The 18,724-nt window shown below is 37.8% G+C and overlaps 3 protein-coding genes across 7 annotated transcripts; 1 reads left to right on the top strand and 2 right to left on the bottom strand.

Annotated features, from left to right (window-relative positions):
* The first annotated feature begins 4,412 nt into the window (after positions 1 to 4,412).
* LOC113731643 (root phototropism protein 3-like) lies at positions 4,413 to 8,487 on the top strand. 3 transcript variants are annotated; one of them, XM_027257017.2, is made up of 5 exons: positions 4,413 to 5,024; positions 5,252 to 5,321; positions 5,444 to 6,712; positions 7,211 to 7,775; positions 8,120 to 8,487. In XM_027257017.2, the coding sequence occupies exons 1-4, from the start codon at positions 4,912 to 4,914 to the stop codon at positions 7,754 to 7,756; spliced, it is 1,998 nt and encodes a 665-aa protein (XP_027112818.1). In that variant the 5' UTR covers positions 4,413 to 4,911; the 3' UTR covers positions 7,757 to 7,775; positions 8,120 to 8,487. The 3 variants fall into 3 exon arrangements, with proteins under 3 accessions (XP_027112818.1, XP_027112817.1, XP_027112819.1); XM_027257016.2 differs by lacking the exon at positions 8,120 to 8,487 and having other exon boundaries at positions 4,414 to 5,024; positions 7,211 to 7,992; XM_027257018.2 differs by lacking the exons at positions 5,252 to 5,321; positions 8,120 to 8,487 and having other exon boundaries at positions 4,418 to 5,024; positions 7,211 to 7,992.
* Positions 8,488 to 9,600: 1,113 nt separating this feature from the next.
* LOC113731644 (transcription factor bHLH143) lies at positions 9,601 to 13,449 on the bottom strand. 3 transcript variants are annotated; one of them, XM_027257020.2, is made up of 5 exons: positions 13,216 to 13,449; positions 12,145 to 12,492; positions 11,900 to 12,065; positions 11,578 to 11,726; positions 9,601 to 11,490 (listed from the first exon to the last, which is right to left on the bottom strand). In XM_027257020.2, exon 5 carries the CDS (start codon positions 11,471 to 11,473, stop codon positions 10,451 to 10,453), a length of 1,023 nt encoding a protein of 340 aa, XP_027112821.1. In that variant the 5' UTR covers positions 11,474 to 11,490; positions 11,578 to 11,726; positions 11,900 to 12,065; positions 12,145 to 12,492; positions 13,216 to 13,449; the 3' UTR covers positions 9,601 to 10,450. The 3 variants fall into 3 exon arrangements, with proteins under 3 accessions (XP_027112821.1, XP_027112820.1, XP_071935709.1); XM_027257019.2 differs by having other exon boundaries at positions 11,900 to 12,055; XM_072079608.1 differs by having other exon boundaries at positions 11,900 to 12,492.
* A 1,041-nt stretch (positions 13,450 to 14,490) lies between these two features.
* LOC113731646 (peptidyl-prolyl cis-trans isomerase FKBP12-like) lies at positions 14,491 to 17,339 on the bottom strand. The gene is made up of 5 exons (XM_027257021.2): positions 16,674 to 17,339; positions 16,488 to 16,521; positions 16,322 to 16,383; positions 15,518 to 15,570; positions 14,491 to 14,849 (listed from the first exon to the last, which is right to left on the bottom strand). The coding sequence occupies exons 1-5, from the start codon at positions 16,759 to 16,761 to the stop codon at positions 14,748 to 14,750; spliced, it is 339 nt and encodes a 112-aa protein (XP_027112822.1). The 5' UTR covers positions 16,762 to 17,339; the 3' UTR covers positions 14,491 to 14,747.
* Between the last annotated feature and the right edge of the window lie 1,385 nt (positions 17,340 to 18,724).

Raw genomic sequence — 18,724 nt, 5'->3', positions numbered from 1 at the left:
TTCTCTCTCTTTTGGTTAAAAAAAATTTAAGTGGTTTCGACTCTAATCATCACCAGGGATCAGAATGTGCCCTCAAAATCATAAATCACTTGCACAGAAATTTTATAAATCACATGCATTTAACTGCAACACAAATTTTTGAATATTCATCATCATTTGTGGACATAAATGACCTAATATTCACTAGCCCACTATTTTTGTACACCTTAAAATGGGGCAAGTTGAGAATGTCAATCAGCCCCTTTATTCTGAATTCTTTCAAATCTCCCCAAATAAGATTCGAACCTACGACCAATCGGTTAACAGCCCATCGCTCTACCACTAAACTACTAAGCAACAATGGGAGATTAGATTTCATAGAGTTCAATTCCTGTTCTCAACCCATGACCAATATGAGTAAGAAGCTTTCTTTGTAACCCCCAAAACTTCTTCGTAATGGCTCCTTTCCATGCCTCATTTCAGACAAAAACTCAAAGTGGCTCTATTTCATTTTATTCCATCCATACCCAATTCCATTCATTTAATATCCCTTTGGTGTCATTGACATAACAGATGTCGTTTCTAGTTTAAATTTCTTTTCTATATATGGACAATTAAAAAATCATCATCTAATAATCCAAAAATTGCAATAGAAAAGAAATAAGGGAGGTTTGTGATGATTTTTCAATCTTTTTCACTAGGTAATCTAGTATTCTTATGCATGAAAATAATCAACTCGGTCAATTATGTACATTCAATCTCGAAGAGATTCTTCCTAGACCTCCATGACACGCATGGTGTCTGACATAATTTTTTTCAATGTATATGTGAAAGTTACAAATCTATTAGAAAAAGTTTTGATCGGAGGAAAAGCTATGTAGGAAAGTGAAGTAAAGAAAAGTGAAAATCAATTTTTTTGTATGTTTATTTGACGAAAAATACTTTGAGAGGACGTGATTAGTTAGTAATAGTTTCTAAAAATATTTGAACGTGTTTGGATAATGAATGATTATTTGAAATAATTTTTTCAAAAAAATATTATAACACTTTTTTACGTGATATATGTAAAATAAAAAAAATAATTAAAAAAATGTGTTCATGATTTTGCATGATACAAAACATAAGAAAGCACAAACAGAGAAGGTAGAAAAGTGGAAGAAATGGCAGGAAAATTTTGCGGCTATCTTGATATAAACACACACACACACAGTGAGAAAAAAAAATTAGCTAATAATATTTCGCTTAATTTGTTTGGATAGTGAACTTATCCCAAATAATATTTCGCTTGCATCATAAACACATTTTCCAACCCACTTTTTTATATTTCCAACTACTTTTTGTCTCACATACATCACATCACAAAAAGTACTACAGTAATTATTCCAAATAATATTTCAAATAATACCCTATCCAAACAATATAATCCTACACTTTTCCATACTTCTGCTCACACACAAACGGTAGCTTAAAGAATCAAGTCATGAACAGAAATTTATACCATTTGTGCACAGTCACCACTTTTATCACATAGAGAAGCGCCCATCAGGGCAAAATCAGTTAAAACGAGAAGTCAAGAGAGGATTATCCTATATAAAGTCTCCTTTTTCTGATCCCATTCCATGAACAGACAACAAAAATCCCCTAATGTATGGGATGGGGACAATTCCTTGACGAGAAGAATGCAGGTTAGTGGCAGGACAGAGATATTAGGCGGCTTTTGATTAGAGTATTGAGAGGGGTGATGGTCATTAATGCAAAGGGATGGTGCTGGATAGGGCTCATCAATTCTGACAGTGGCCGATAAATGTGTTGAAGACCCCATTGGCGGGGACTTGCATAAGTTCAATCTTTTCCACAGCGTCCGTCACCGCAAGCCAACTTGTGCAACTCAGGGACCCATTCACCAGCTTTCTCGATGGTACAACCATAATTCCAGATGCTGTAATACCATCAAATCAGCTCAAGGCGCATTGGAAATGCACTGCACCCCAGGACAAATGTTTGAAATGATTGAAGCACCCATTAATGTCTGATCTGGAAATTATGGACCAACTAATATATAATTCTTCTCCAATTACCTTAGCATGTCAGCGGAGGAATTCTTGTGGCACAAAATTGCCAAGTAGTGCTGTCAAAGATGCTTCACTTGACTTCCTGTTAAAAACTTTTTAACTTTTGGGAACGGGACAGTTCAAATGTCTGGGAATGGTTCTGTGTAGGGGTGTGCAAAATCGAAAAATTCCGATTTATCGACTGAATTCGAATTGAATTCGGAATTTTCGAAATTGGTAAATCGGAAATCGGAATCGAATTCGGATTATCCGAATTCATATATTTCGAATTTGGTTCGAATTCGGTAATGGAGTTTTTCAAATCGGAATTTCCGATTTCGAATTCACAATTCGAAATCGGAATTCGAATTCCGATTTCGATTTCAAATTCGTTTTTAATATATAAATATATTTTTTATACATGTAATATAAAATTTATACTATATAATATTATATAAAATTTATATAATATAATATAATATAATATAAAATTTATAAAATTTATATATTATTATATATTATTATAAATTTTATATTATATAATAATATATAAATTTTTCCGAATTCGGTGAAATCGGTGAAATCGGAATTTACCGAATTCCGAATTGAATTCGGTACGAATTCGAATTCGGAATTGGTGAATTCGAAATCGAATTCGGTCGAATTACCAGGTACCAAAATTTCGAAAAATTCCGAATTCAAACTTCCGAATTACCGAATTCGATGCACACCCCTAGTTCTGTGTATTGAAAATAATGTAAATCTTTTGTTTAATACTATTATAAAAAATCTTTTGTTCAACTATGCAAACTAATTTGAATACAATACAAGCATAGAACAATTTTTGGTGGACACCACAAGATCGAGGCATTTCCATTTTTTTTTTTTGGATAATCATAGAATTGCTACTTACGTTCATTCCTGTTCTTCTCCCCTAATTTTTGATAGATACTAAAAGCTAATGAACTGTACCATTTGTGTTAAAACAGATTGCAGAGGCTTATATAATTGCAGATTGGATCATATGGTGTAGTTAACAGCGGCAGTGTGAAGTTTCATCATCGTTTTTCCTAACTTCATTATTGTATTTTCTTTCTTTTTTCGTTTGGAATACTTGTATCCTGTGAATAGGGGTCTCTAGGGTTTTATTTTACAGTTTTTGACAATATGATTAACACAATTGTATTGGGTCTATATATAGTTGTTCTTGAGTGTTTTCATTCTGGATTGAATTTTGATTTTCCTTAGGGTTGATCATAAATCACCCTTGATTCTTTATTATTATGGAATTAGTTCATGAAACTGGTTCTCTTAAATTGCTTCTGCCGTCGCATCAGTTGACATCCTCGTGCAGTACATATCTTGTGTAATGTTTCACCATAATTTGGATCATCACAAAGAATGGAATAGATGTGTCAGGAGAGTGGCTCATGATCGCGTTCTTATTCAATGTGGTTCACATCAAGTCGTCATTTTCTTTTCGGATGATGAGACTAGACGAATTTTGCCACGATTAACCCTAACCCTAGGGATCTGTGTATATAGTTCATTATAATCTTTTTGTGAAGAGAAAATGAGACTTGTTTTGATAGTGCAAATTGCTGAAGTTGTTGAATTTTGGAATTTTCAAGGATGTGAAATTCTATTCATAATTGGATACAAAGGGTTCCATCACAAGTATCGACTCTAAAAATTATATGAAAAAGTTGCTGGTGTATTTTCACTTTTGAATATTGCGTTCTTCATTATGAACTTGGGGTTGAGTTCTTTTGAGATGGAGAGATTGATTGTAGAAGCCCTCTGCTTTATCCTCAAAAACTGCAAGAGAGCAGCTAGCCTTTCCACCTTGTTGCATTCTGCCAAATTCTTTTGCTTTGCAAGTACTCCTTTTTAGCCTTATCCACCCGGCTGTCACTGCTGAATCTTCCAAAGGTGAAAGACAATAACCGCTGCTATATATTTCGTCATCCTATTTGGTGACTCTCTATTTCTCCTGCGTTGGTGCAACTTAACACTAATAACTCTCCATTAGTCAAAAAAAATCCAGACATCAAAATGATCAAAACTTCATCAATCTGACCATAGATAGATGCGCCTTGCTAATCTTCAGATCGTAATAATTGGCATGAAAATGAAAGCTTGCTAACGTATTATCAGTTTGAATAGTACGGCCTATTGCTCATCAAATTATTATACCCCACACTTCCCGAAGAAACAAAAAGAATAAATGGAGCTTTCGAACGTAAAAACAGGGAAGGCTGACTCGAGAATTAAAAAAGAGTTTGCTTAAAGACTTGTTATTTCTTTGAGATATTTTTTGGGTTACGTAGATATATTTACCCTGAGGTCGAAGGTGGTCCGGTCCATTTAGTTGCATTACATCCAAATTCCAAATTTCATCAAGATGCAAAATTCCCTATCATACTTGCTAATCAGAAGAATAGTTCGATGCTGAAAGAAAATCCCTGCACAGTCCTGAATGTTTGTAAAAGGGGCGATTAAAGAACTCTTGAAACAGTAGCTCAAAAAATGTTAAAAAATCAGTGAGAGCACACAACCTCAAAGTCTCCCACTCTGGCTACTTGGAGAAAGTATATCCATATATTAGAGATCAAATCAAGAAATCAAGTGCTCCAAAAACATTAGTTGTCAGCCCATCGCAACCCAGCCTGTAGGACTCATTTGGAAATCAGTGAAGAAGCCGACAATTGGAGATAGTTCCAAGCATCCCCATGTGGGATACCTTTTTTGGCTCATTGATGCAGCTTCTCTAGCTACTTGTTCTGTTTTGTTGTTCATCTCACTTTCTCTGCTCTTCATCTGAAGTAAGGCACTTAACTCTAAAATTCAATCTGAAGTTTCTGAGCTTCTTCAACTCACCATGTGGGACGCGGAAAGCGAGACCGGAGGAGGGCGAGATTACAGCAATGGAGTTCTCAGCATAAGCAAGCATGGACTTAAAACCGATGGTTTTGAGCAAAGAGGCCAGTCTTGGTATGTTTCTCTGAGATTTGTTCAGCATTGCTTGGATCTTTATTTTTGCATTTTCATCTTCAAGTTAATCATCCTGTGAAACCCTCGAGTGAGTGAGTATCTTTAGGAGAAGATGCATAAATTGAAAGCGTAAACTTTCTGTGGTGAAGCTCGTATCTCTTTCTTGGAATATCATTGATGTTAAAGCAAGTTACTTATAATGTTTGGTGTGCTTGTCCTGTAAATAGGTATGTTGCAACTGATATCCCAAGTGACTTTTTAGTTCAAATTGGAGATGTTAATTTCCATTTACATAAGGTAGCTGCCATCCTATTCTAACATTTTTCTCATTTCTCAACTTGTGTACATAGAATTACTAATAACGGTTGTAAAAGGGTTGGGGTTAGATGATATACTAATTCTTTCTCTCGTCTCTCAAGTATCCTCTGCTTTCTAGAAGTGGCAAGTTGAACAGAATCATATATGAATCACGGGAAGACCTGAACAAGATAGTTTTAGATGACCTCCCAGGTGGACCTGAGGCTTTTGAGCTTGCAGCAAAATTTTGCTATGGGATTGCTGTTGATCTGACAGCAAACAATATCTCTGGCCTTAGATGTGCAGCAGAGTACCTGGAAATGACAGAGGACTTAGAAGAAGGCAATCTAATATTCAAGACAGAAGCTTTTCTCAGCTACGTGGTTTTGTCATCATGGAGAGATTCTATACTAGTACTTAAAAATAGTGAGAAGCTGTCGCCATGGGCAGAGAACCTTCAAATTGTCAGAAGATGCAGCGAGTCCATTGCTTGGAAAGCTTGTGCTAATCCAAAAGGAATAAGATGGCAATATACAGGGAGGCCCCCAAAAGTATCTAGCCCTAGTTGGAATGAAATGAAGGATTCCAGTCCAAGCAGAAACCAACAAGTGCCACCTGATTGGTGGTTTGAAGATGTTTCGATTCTCAGGATTGATCACTTTGTACGTGTTATTACTGCTATTAAGGTAAAGGGGATGAGACATGAACTAATTGGAGCTGCAATAATGCATTACGCAGCTAAATGGCTTCCAGGACTAATAACGGAGGGATCAGCAGCAGCTGATGAGGGAAGCAATTACAGCCACGCTAATGACATAAACAGAAGTTGGAAAGGGGGGCTCCATATGATTGTAGCTGGGACAAAAGAAGATATACCAACTGTTCAGGCTAAGGATCAAAGAATGATTATTGAGAGCCTTATTAGCTTAATACCTCCCCAGAAGGACAGTGTTTCCTGTAGCTTCCTTCTTCGACTGTTGAGAATGGCAAACTTGTTGAAAGTAGCTGCTGCTCTGGTTACTGAATTGGAAAAGAGGGTAGGCATGCAGTTTGAACAGGCTACATTGGCAGATCTTCTCATTCCTTCATACAACAAGAGTGAAACTTTATACGATGTTGATCTAGTTCAAAGACTACTGGAGCATTTCCTTGTCCAAGAGCAGACAGAAAGTTCAAGTCCTAGCAGACAATCATTTGCTGAAGCACCCCAAAGGGGTACAAATCCAAATGCTAAGATGAGAGTGGCAAGGCTGGTTGACAGTTATCTAACAGAGGTGTCCAGAGATAGAAATCTCTCCCTAACGAAATTTCAGGTCTTGGCAGAAGCTCTACCTGATTCAGCAAGAACCTGTGATGATGGACTATATAGAGCTGTTGATTCCTACCTGAAGGTAATTGAAATTTAATTTCCGCGATTTTCTAAAGTAACTATATTATTCATTGATTTTCTGTGAGGAGATCTGTTCATCACCAATATATGGTGTTAAAACAGGTTGGTCCTCGAGCTGACGAGCTCCTCAAAATAAAATATTTGTGTGCAATGCGCAAGCAAATATGGTCTTTTTATAAAGCATGCATCCGTTAAGAATTATGTTAAATGGATAAGTATAGAAGGAAGACAGGGCCAGAGAATAGTTGCAAAATCTTTAAATTCTAAGTTAAAACAAACGTCAATATTTATCATGCATTGTGAAGATCAAAGAGAAGAATTTCAGATGAAAAAATTTACAACTTACAACACAAAATTAGAAGTTATGAACGAGTCACTATGTGCCTTCATAATAATGCTCAATATGCCGTTTACATATATTTGTTTCAAATATTGCATATAATGAAGCTCATCCAAATAGTTAGTTTACTTGGAATCTAACGCATTGAAGCATTGATAGGCCCATCCAACACTATCAGAGCATGAAAGGAAGAGGCTTTGCCGTGTAATGGATTGCCAGAAGCTCTCAATTGATGCATGCATGCATGCTGCTCAGAATGAACGGCTTCCTCTAAGAGTAGTAGTGCAAGTTCTCTTCTCTGAACAGGTGAAGATAAGCAATGCAATAGCTAGTAGCTCCCTCAAGGAAGCTGGAGAATCCCACTACCAGCCAATGGTGTCAACCCGTAAGACATTGCTTGAAGGGACGCCACAGTCATTTCAAGAAGGATGGGCAACTGCCAAGAAGGACATCAACACTCTCAAGTTTGAGCTTGAAACAGTCAAGGCTAAGTACTTGGAACTCCAAAACGACTTTGAAACCTTACAGAGACAGTTCGATAAGATGGCTAAGCCAAAGCAAACTTTCGCATGGACCTCAGGGTGGAAAAAGCTAGGCAAGCTCACCAAGATGTCAAATTTGGAAAACCATGATGATGGACCCCAGATTTCGAATCCAGAACAACCTAAAAAGGCACCTAGAAGGTGGAGAAATTCCGTTTCTTGAGAACTAAGGAAGTGAAGAAGTAAGATATTTCCTGATAAACTTGATCCCCCTATATTTCATTTTTGTATTCCTATAGCTGTAGTCGTCTTTCTTTTTTTTCCTCTTATTAGGAGTACTCCAAAGGTTCCCTTCTTCTTCACAGGAATTATCTTAGGAACTTTCACATTTGATCCTTCTGTCTTTGGGTGAGTGGTTGTGGTGCAATTGCCATGTTTGTTTGAGTGTGTTCTGCATTATGATTTAGTTGCACGAGTGGAACATCTTTATCATTTTTCCCGCAAAAGCACATTACATGTTTTCAATGAATCGACTTTGGATGTATCAAGAAAAAGTTCAGGCTGAAAAGGTCTTGAAAATTCTCAGGTTCAATTTGTATCTTTCATTCCATTGATGTGGAGCATATAAGCAATTGGGCAAGCATACACTGGGACCTGGATGGATTGGAAAAAGGATTATCAGGGGCATTATCTCTCTCTCTCTCTCTCTCCATGTAGGTTGTCATAGTTGTTGTCCAGTTTTTCCATAAGACCAAGTATTCGATCTTGCACACAAAATTGCAGAGAAGGAACAATTCATCAGCTTAGTGTTTTGTTTCTTCCTACCCTTCCTGAATATCAATGGAACACTAATTGTATATCATGAGAATAGTTCAAAGCCAGACAAAGTTGTTAGGGTATCATACAGTATCCAAGAAACTAATATATTGGAGACAGTCCTACCGTAATGCCGAAGTCAGCACGCAGAATATCAATTACCATTCACTAAATTAAGCATGGACATATCCATATGAATGGATCTTACGCTTACAGATACTTGTTACTTTGACTTTTAATACGAATCAGCACATGCCTTGGCACTAAGAATTTGCTGAAGACACAAAATCCTGTATAGTAAACCAAACAATACGAGAAAGATAAATGAGTTATCTGGCTGAGTAATCAATCTGAAATTTGTAAATATTCCTCCGGTTTTCTTTTTCATAAATCAGCAAGCATTGAATATCCCAACTCAAGTGAAGAGACCAAAGGACAAGACGAGTAGAACCAATCAAACTACCTTATAGACAACTTCGACCCTCGTTTTCTTTGGGGGTTTTTGGTAGCTCCTTTGGGCCCCAACGGCTATCCATTTGGATGCTGTTCTCTGGCTTTTAGCCGGGCCGAATCTGCATTGGAAGCACAGCGATCAACTAATCATGTGCGTGGACAATTATGGAAAACCCAAAAAAGTGAATAAAATCACTTCTTCTTTTTTTGGCCCCTTCACCCTTGTGGAGATACTACTGTAAAGTTGGTAAAATGCAAATACTCTAATTAAAAGGTAGAAGTAACAATTGACAAAAGAATGCTTCTTTACCATGCTTGGCTGGCTACCTCATTAGGTTGGTAGTAGCACGGCCGTGCTCTAACTCTATAGAACGGTAAGTACAATTCTTTGCAGCGAGAACTGAAAAAGAGAAAGAACGGCCGTGCTCTTCTCTTCTCTTCTCTTGATGGGCTTCGACTCTGATTTCCCCACAACCCTCCTTCGTAGGGAAAATTTTCGACTACGAATTCCTTATAAACCGTTGGATTTCCCTTTTCCTTCTCAAGGTTCAACTCTCTCATTTTGACAACTATTTGTACCCTCCCCTACATACACACACTCGCAAGTCTTCTCTCTTCAATGGAAATCACGCAGTCCAGAAAAATGTCGTCCAACTCCTCCCACAGCAGCAAGGGTCCTTTGATTTGGTTATCCTCTCTAATGTAGCAATCAAATCAAATACAGCACAGTTTAGCAGTGGGTTAATGTTGGAAATATCAATTTAAGTTGAATTATAGCATAGCAAGACCGAAAAGCACTGCTGTCAAAGGGGAAAAATAATAATAACAAACAACAGGCAGCGGCCAAAAGTCATAATCCAAACAGATAGGCAGTACATAACCAGGATTACATTGCAATATCCACCCAAAACAATTGTTGTACTCGACCAAACATACAAATAAAATCCTGCATTAAAGATTGATGCCCACGTGCTCATGAAGACGGCCTACAGGAGACTCTTCTTTGCAGCAAAGCACAAATCCTCTGCACAGCTCACTAAAGAAACATACTAGCACTAGCCTTTTAAGACAAGATTTGGTCATGGATGAGCATCAGACATTCATGATGAATCTTCCGGGCCCCCCTTTCTACTCTCAGCTCTCTTCATTGCTGCTTCAGCCCAACATCTTAGCTGCTTCTTTGAAAGCCACATAAGGGGAAAAAAATAACAAAGCTTAGAATCAAGAAAACAAGATGGAGGTGAAGAGTGGAAGGTGGGACCCAAATTAGCAAATGCGCGTGCACTTAATCCATTGTGTTTTCAACATGTTGGCAAAAGAGGTCCTCATTTACAGCACAGCCCACCTCTCTGCCTAGACCATGCGTTCAAAATTCTGGCTATTTTCAATCCCGAAAGCATATGAACAATCATTTCTACCCGGCAATTATAGCCCCAGTTTTCTTCACCTCCTGTAAGCAAAGATAAAATTTTCACACCTCATTAAGCTTTTCCTCTATTGGCTTTTAAAGCAAACTGCACTATAGCTTTAACAAGATCACAAAAGCTTCACACAGCAAAAACCACCTATCCATCACTTTCAGTCAAAAAAGACAAGATCAACTTATCCCTTGATCGTACTGCCTCAGTAAAAAAGCACCCGAAATGTACTACTGTTGACGGGAGCACTGCACTTCAGGGAGGCCAAGCTCCAAAGCTTCAGCTTTCTCCCTCAATGATATCAAGTAATTTATTGCATCATCAATGATCAAGATTGGATCTTTATTCTCTGCTCCAGGAACTATACTTTCAAGAATTCTCAACGTCTTGCAAATTTTGGCCCGCTTTTGCGTTGTGTTGATATTGGAGTCCATCTCCTCATTGAGGTCCCCACCTTTGGCACAATTTGTCTCCACATGGTTATCATCATTGCAAAATTTAGCCAATTTCAATGGATCTGCAGTGTCCACTAACGATGATTTCTTGTAACCACCATCAAGCAATTTATGCCTTTTAGTTGAACCATCAGTGCTACCAACTTCCTCAGTAAGTTCCCAAACCTTCTCATGCATCTCGATGCCACCTATGATTGTAAAAGGTGAATGCCCGGTGCTAGTCAGGTCATCATCTTCACCATCAACATCATCATCATTCCCAGGGAAGCTATCAGAGTAGAGCAACGCATTGATTTCTTCTGTGTCCTCACGCATGTCACCTCCTTCACTCTTTACATGGTGCTCAGTATGCGGAGGAGGCTTCATTATCTGTGATTGTCCTGCTTCACCTTGCAAATCGTGAAAATCAACTGGTGTCATGGGCATGATAATCTGATCTTGGTAAGGTGAACGAAAAGATCTCGAGATCAATCTAACTTGATCCCCAGATTGATCAAAAATGAGAAACTTCTTATGAGCGGATGCAGATACATCCTTGAATGTAGGTTCGACACCATGTCCATGACCAAAAGCACGTTGAGATTCTTCAAAATGTGGAGCTGCTGTGGGAGACGAGCTCTCCTTTTGAGGAGGCAACCATTGGAAAGGTCCCCGACCTCCATCAAGTTGGCCCGTTTTAAAATGAAGAAGCCCAAAAGCTGAAGTCCCTGTATCTGGAACTGCAGTACTGTCATTTGAGCGAGGAGAATTCCACAGATAATGGTGCTGAGAATGCTGAAAATCGTAGGCTGTAAACATCCAGCTAATTCAATAATCTGAGACATAAAATTGCCAGATTTTAGAAAATTCCAAGCAATAAATGGCAATGGAGATGAACAGCAGCAAGATGTCAAAAACCATACCAGAAAACTGATTGTAATGAATCTTCAACGTCCACACTTTTAGAAACCAAAATAATGAATCAAAATATTCAAACTCCAGCCTCACGTACTATTGAAAAAGTAATATCAATCTACGTAACTGGTTTAAGCAAGTGACGGAAGTACTCAGCCTACAGAAATCCAAAAGGAAACAAGTAGGATTTAGTAACTTCTCCATCATTATCAAGTACAGAGAAAAACCTGCCACATTAAGAAAACACAAATCCAAAGAGAAAACATAAAGGGTAAAGAGACTACAACTTGAAAAGCGTTAGCAAGCACCCTAACACAATCTTGAACCAACCTGACAATTTTGCAAAGGTTGAAAGCATGCTATCACCCTAACTACAATGGTTGGTGTCCCTGCTATGCCATTTTCATGTTTTAAAGCCCGGAATCTTGTCTGGCTTGCTGCTTGGCACACCATAACTTCTTTTGCACCTTGAATCAGTTTCAAAATCTACACAAGACTACGACAATAGAAATAGAAATCTAGAACAAAAGATAGGACCAAAGCAAAAAGAAAAGATAAGAAAACGAGGAGTGTACCAAATCTGAAGGAACTACAAGATGTACTGGCAAGAGACGAGGTGTCAGAGGAATGAACTTAAAACTGCTTAAGACCATAAATAATTCTCAGCTGATCATATAGATATAACAAGCAATGAAAGAGAAGTGATTGGACCCCATTGAAATCTTGTTAAACGAGATCAAAAGAATCAAGAGGTAATTATGGTTTAATAAAGACAACTGGGATCATTTACAGAATAACCCTACAACACAAATTCAAGGAGATAACTTGACGAAACACATCAATGGACAAACTAATCCACCGCATATTGTTCACTTATAGGTGAGATCAATATAGCCTCAGCAGTAGTGCGACATGCCCGTTACCTGCAATATATAAATGATCAACAAACATAAGAACAGCAGTATTCAAGTAGAGTGGGATAAACATAATGGATTCTTATGATCCTCAGACTAGTACGCATGCCTTTCACATATAAGCAAGAAAGAACATTAACTAATATGGCATTGGAAGTTGAATTTCCCTATTTATGTGCATGAAAATGAAGTATAACGCTGAAGAATTAGAAAAACTAGGAAAAGGAAAGGGAACAAGAAAAAGAAAAAGAAAAAAGAAATTTAGCCTACATGGCACTATTTAATTTCTTTATTTCCATGAAACAGCTCAAAGAACTCAGGTAAGTAACAGTGAACTTAGTAATCGAGGAAAGAAACATAACCCATGAAATCATTGAACTTTCAATTCATAATTAATCGTAGGACATAAGGAGAAAAGATCGACCAGAGACACTTCGATAAAAGAAAAAAAATAAAAATCCCATCTTTATTGTTAAGCCTACAAGCATTTCACTCATGTACTAAGAAAAGCTGGCTAAGCAAACGTACTTCGGACTTATGGACAAGAATTACTTTTTTTCGGACAAAAGACCCAAAAAAATAAATAAAAAGACGAGGACTTTATGAATTGACCGATCAAGAATTCAGGATACTGATCAAGAATTCAGGATTTAAGGATTAAACAAGACAAAAATGAACCGGTGGAAAATCCGACCAGTAAAAAAGGTTAATACAGTTGGAAAAAGGACTTACACAAGGAAAGATCCAAAAGAACAAATGGATCGTGCCCGCCAGATAGAGAGCGCTTGAGTGGAGAGAAAGAACATGAAGTGAACAGTTGAGCGGAACGCCGGAGAAAATTTGTCTGAGTGGGGGAAGAACGGGGGAACTGGAATATATAGTGATAGTGCATAAGAAATTTTAGGACGGTTTTACCCCTTTCCTGCTTCTACTTTGTCTCATCTATTGGCACTTGTCGTTCATTGGAAGTTTTTAGCTGCTTAATTCAATTGTTTAGGCGCACGCTTATTAAGTGTGTTTTTAACTTTTTATACGTTATGTAATTTTGAATTTTTGCAACATATTCGTTTAAAATCTATGATAAAATGGTTAAGTTAATTTTCTTATTTTTAAAACATCAAAGTTACTAATTTTGAGTTTGTACTAAAGGTGTTTTACAAAGGCTCTGTTTGTTTTGAGGGAATAAAAGTGAAAGGAAAGGAAAAGAAATAGAGAAATAAGATTTGTCATGTTTGGAGTAGTATTTGAGGAGGGAAGGGAAAGAATAAGGAGGACAAGAGAGGGGTAAGAACTTGTTAATCTTTATTTGATTGGCTTTCGATCTAGAAGTAAGCAAAATTGGAAAGAAAGGAAACCAACAAAAAGATTAATAAAACATTTAAAATTCTCTTTAGATAAAAACCTGCCTTTTACAGATTTGGCTTTGAAATGGATAAAAGCATAACTACAACCTAATGGTTTCCTTTTCCTTCTCTAATCCAAACAGCATTCAAGATTGATGGAATGAAAGACTTTACTCCCTTACTCAATTTAACAAATGATAGTTAGTCATCAAACACTAGTTGTAACCTAATAAATAAGTTGAAAGCCGAGGAGTAGACTCATCTTTGTACACGGGTAACACTTGCAGGTATGATTGTTAACGTTTGGAATCCAACCAAATGTAAAGCCATTTATGTTTTGTTGCTTTAAATGAGCTGCAACTTCAAATGAATACGGATTGCGGGGCAAAAAGTACCGAAATTTCCCTGAAAATGGAGATGCTTCTAGCTGAAAATATGAAATAATCAGTGGTTTGGTTCAAATTGTTGCACACCACATGACATGCATCAAAATCTGATTTTCATAATTTTCGTCGATCATGTCAAAATGTTGAGGTATTTTGACCAATCATGGAAGATTGTTCCTTTTACCCACTTTTACCCACTACCACAGATGATTTAGATCCGAGCTCACAGCTGGAAAACAAAAGTCGTATGAAAACGTTGTAGTACTACTATAAAGCGATTAGGAAACCATAATATCCATTTTTAATCTGAGAGAGAGAGAGAGAGAGAGAGAGAGGGAGGAGAGGAGGCTGCAATTTCGGCACCAGTTACAGAGTAACACCCACTGCTAAAGCATTCTACATCGGGCGGCAGGCTGAAGAGCTCGAAGCCTTTTTATTCAGATAAAAATACAAACTATAATTAACTAACACCCACTGCTGAAGGACTCTACATCAGATGTCTACCATCGGCCACCCGCAGCATCAGAGCCACTAATTACTGAACACCCAATACTTCAATCTCGAAAACCAGAACAGAGTTAGGCTCAATGCCCCATGCTGGGAAACCACTAGGACCATAACCATAGTCGGGGGAACACTGCATAAATTTGGAACAATTTATGCAAGGAAAAAACAGTCACCATACTGCATTGAAATTCAGACTGGGTAAAACAATTTAAAATGGTTTTAAGAGAAAATGTTTGGTTAACAAATGCCTAGTGAACACTCGTTAAATAGGAGATCTTAGGTGCTACTTTTGTTGCAAAACCGTAGTTAATTTGGAGACAGGGAGATAGATTATGGAATGTTAGAAGCCTATAGATCCTAAGGCACTCATCCAAAACCAACAATAAATGGACAAATTTACTTATTTTGTCCAAAGCAAATTTATTGGCTCAAACCCACAAAGATAGCAGTACCACAGCCTCTTCTGTTATTCGTTCCCAAGATACCTACCGTTCTCAACACTTCCATGATCAGCCTTTCTAATGGCTCTATTAGCTCAAAATTATGAGCAGAAGATATTAGCAATGGTGCATCTGGTAGTCAGCTTGGAGGCTACAAAACCGTCTTTTAAAAGGTTTCTCCTTTTTCTCTATTCTTGTCTTACTATAATATCCCAGATATTCAGCTTTGCTCTACCAGACACACATCATAACATCCTCATTCATAGCTGCTTTTTTTTTTTACAAGGTGTTCTTAGCAAATGACATTTATTTACTAGTAAAAAGCTAAGCAAGAAACAACTCAGGTCTATGATTTTACCGTTAAGCGCGCAACTTCTCCCACTTGCATTCCAAGTACACCTTCATCCCATCCTGCATAGGAGAGAACAAGCAAGGCAACTAAGGAAAAAGCTAAAATTCTTGGATGAAGCAATTCAATACATTGTGCCTAAGATAGATGACATCAACTCTTCTGTCATATAGGACAACCAACATTACTTGGAATAATCAGAAGATTGCCGCAACATGGAATGAATTTATCATTCCAAATTGGTGTGTCAGAGCAATCTTTCAGCCAGGCAAGGAAGAAACACTAAAATCTGTTTGGGTGACAAAGCTAATCTCAACATAAAGAACTCCCCATCCCCAGCCTAGAAAACTGATAGATTTTATGAGAAAAGGCACTACAATCCCGCTCCCCAATAAAAAGAAGAGAAAAGAAAAAGGACAATAATTCAAGAAAAATATCCTTAAGAATGATAGTTACACTGTAAGGGATTCGAATTCACATCCCTTTTGGAATTTCGGTCAATTCAAATGTTCGCTGGGTTTTATTAGAGATTTAAAGCTTCCATCTTTACCATTAAAACCAGTCCCTGTGGCTCCGCACATTTTCCTAACCTCTACACTCTAACATCAGCTAAGTCATCTAATCTGCCTATCCAGTCCTCACCAATATTCAGCAGAATATCTTAAATATTCCTCCTTTTTTATCAAAAATTTAGTAAAACAATTTTTATAAGCTACTCCACAATGGTAACACAGACAATGGGATATCATTACAAAGGAAATTTCTTTCTGAGACAAGAATTAACAGACGGGGCACAATAATGATTAATATTACCTCTGATAACTTTCCCCTGGCCAATCTGGAAAGCAAACGGCTGCTGCCCTGGATCCTTGGTGCTATAATTAACAAGGATTTCAGATCACAAGCAAGTAATGCTGAAAATAATTGTACTAAAAAAAAATCACAAATTTTAAAAATAATTTTTTACATGCGTCATTACCTCCAGAATTTTTTAGACAAATCACGGTTCTTTCCTGCAAATACACAACATATTCTTATTATTAGGAAAATTAAAAGTATTCTTCGGTAATCATATGAAACAGACTGCCACTAATAATTTAACGGCGTGAAAGGCAAAGGTGCAAATGGGAGAGAGGGAGGGGGTTTGGAAATGGAGGGCACTTACCGAAACCGGTACAGTGGACGGCGACGGTCTGACCGGGAACGGGTTTGGGTCCCCCTCCGGGCCTTACGACTTGCTTCTCCACTCCCATTCTTTCACGGCTGAGCGCTGAACTGTGAATTACTTAGTAGTGAATTTGCCTGCTGTTGCTTTTTGGATATTTGCTTTGGTTCCGGTTATTAAATACTGAATATGGCTGCGTTTGCTATTGGGTATTTGTGTTGGCTCACGTTGTTAGGATACACGTGCGACTTTCTGCTTCTAGAATACTGTAGAGTTTTTTTTTTTTGATAATAGAATAATGTAGAGTTATGTCAGCCCTGTTAAGATGCGATTGGATGATGTGTGAGTCTCTCCCTCAACCTTAACCTTACAGTTTCCTTCAAAAAAAAAAAACCCTAACCTTACTTACTGCAAAATTTTGGTAATTGGGGCCTCAACAAACAAAGGGCTCCAAACAACTGTTTCTCCATTAGCCCGCCAACCTGCAGTTCTTCGGGCTCGACAATTGTTCAAGTCTGGTTCCTCCCGTTACAGATGATCACTGGAAGCAGTGGGCTTGTTCAAGTCTGGTTCCAAAATCTTGGTAACTGAGTGCTTCGTTTGTGATAAGTGTACCTCAGAGCAAGAATTGGTTCGAAGTGATAAAGTTGTCCTTTTATCAGGTGATATGTAAGATCTAATCTTATCATACTACTTCAAAATAAACCGTCTTGTGACTCTAAAGAGAGATTTTATTACGGTCCAATAAATTAACATTGCAAGCCAGCAGTTTAGTCTTTGACTAATATGAAACCGTCAATTTGAACAAATAACCACCCCACAACCTTTGTTAAATGTATGCATGTATGTTTACTAGACAGTCAAGATAACTCTAAATAAGTTTTCACGGTCTTGTTTGGAGTATTTTCATTAAAAAAAAAAAAAAGAAATCTAACCCGAGGACTGGCTAACTATTAGACATGCCACGAACTTATTGCACGCTAAAATAAATTTTCTACTTGTTGGGTTGCCATTACCTTACCCTTGGGCCTAGGAATAAAGAAAAAATAGTTTGAATGGATGAAGTGTTTTTTAAGACGATTTTTCACAAATTACACTGTATCATTGTATCCGTAGATATATTTTTGAATGTTTTTAAAATTTAAAATTCTATTAGAATATTTTTAAAAGTTCGTTGATTTTCGATACCAAAACTATCCCTTCCTCTACCCTCCTCTATCAGCACCATCACTCCTCTCTTCTCCCTTCATCCTCCTACTTTCTCCTCTTCACTCTTCCTTCTCACCCCTCTTCCCTTCTTCCCTTCCCTCCCTTCCCCATTCTTTTTTATCCCCCTCCCTTCATCTCATTCCTTCTCCTTCCCTTCTCTCTCTCCTTTTTACTTCTCCGTAGCTCTCTTCCCATCCCTTCCACCCTCTTTTTTAACCCCCTCTCTTTATCTCATTTCTCTGCCTTCCTTTCTTTCTCTCCTCCTTCCTTCACCGGCAGCGCTCATCCCATCCCTTCCCCTTTCTCTTGCAACCCCTCTCCCCTTTCTTCATCCCCTCCTCTCTTCGCTCCTCCCTTTCCCCCAATTCTCCTCCCCCCTTCCTCCTTTTCTCGTAGACCCTCAAGTGAGAGAAGGAGAGGGGGAAAGGGAAGGAGGTTGCAGGAGAAGGAAAAGGATGGAATGATAAGGAAAAGGAGAAGGAATAAGGCAGAAAAAGAAGAAGGGAGGTCCTAGAGGAAGAGGAAGAGGGAGGAAAAAGCAGGGAGGTAGAGGAAGAAGAAGGAAAAAATAGAGAAAAAGGAGAAGGGAAGAGGGAGGAGCAAGGGACAGTGATGGCGGTGGAGGAAAGAGGAGGGGATGGGTGGTGGGTGGAAGAAAAAAGAGGTGATAGAATTTATTTTAGTATTTTTTATTTCTTGTGTGTTTTTGTCAAGTGTATTGAAATTGTATATGAAGTATTATTGAGATACCTTTTTTGGAGTGTGTAAATATAGCATTACATTTGGAAAGTAGGATTTTTTTTTGGAGTGTGTTAATGTAGTGTTGAATTTTTAGTGTGTGT

The sequence above is a fragment of the Coffea arabica genome, chromosome 2e, assembly GCF_036785885.1.
Source record: "Coffea arabica cultivar ET-39 chromosome 2e, Coffea Arabica ET-39 HiFi, whole genome shotgun sequence".
In the NCBI taxonomy this organism is placed as follows: domain Eukaryota; kingdom Viridiplantae; phylum Streptophyta; class Magnoliopsida; order Gentianales; family Rubiaceae; genus Coffea; species Coffea arabica.
This window is presented reverse-complemented; position numbering and strand designations above follow the sequence as displayed.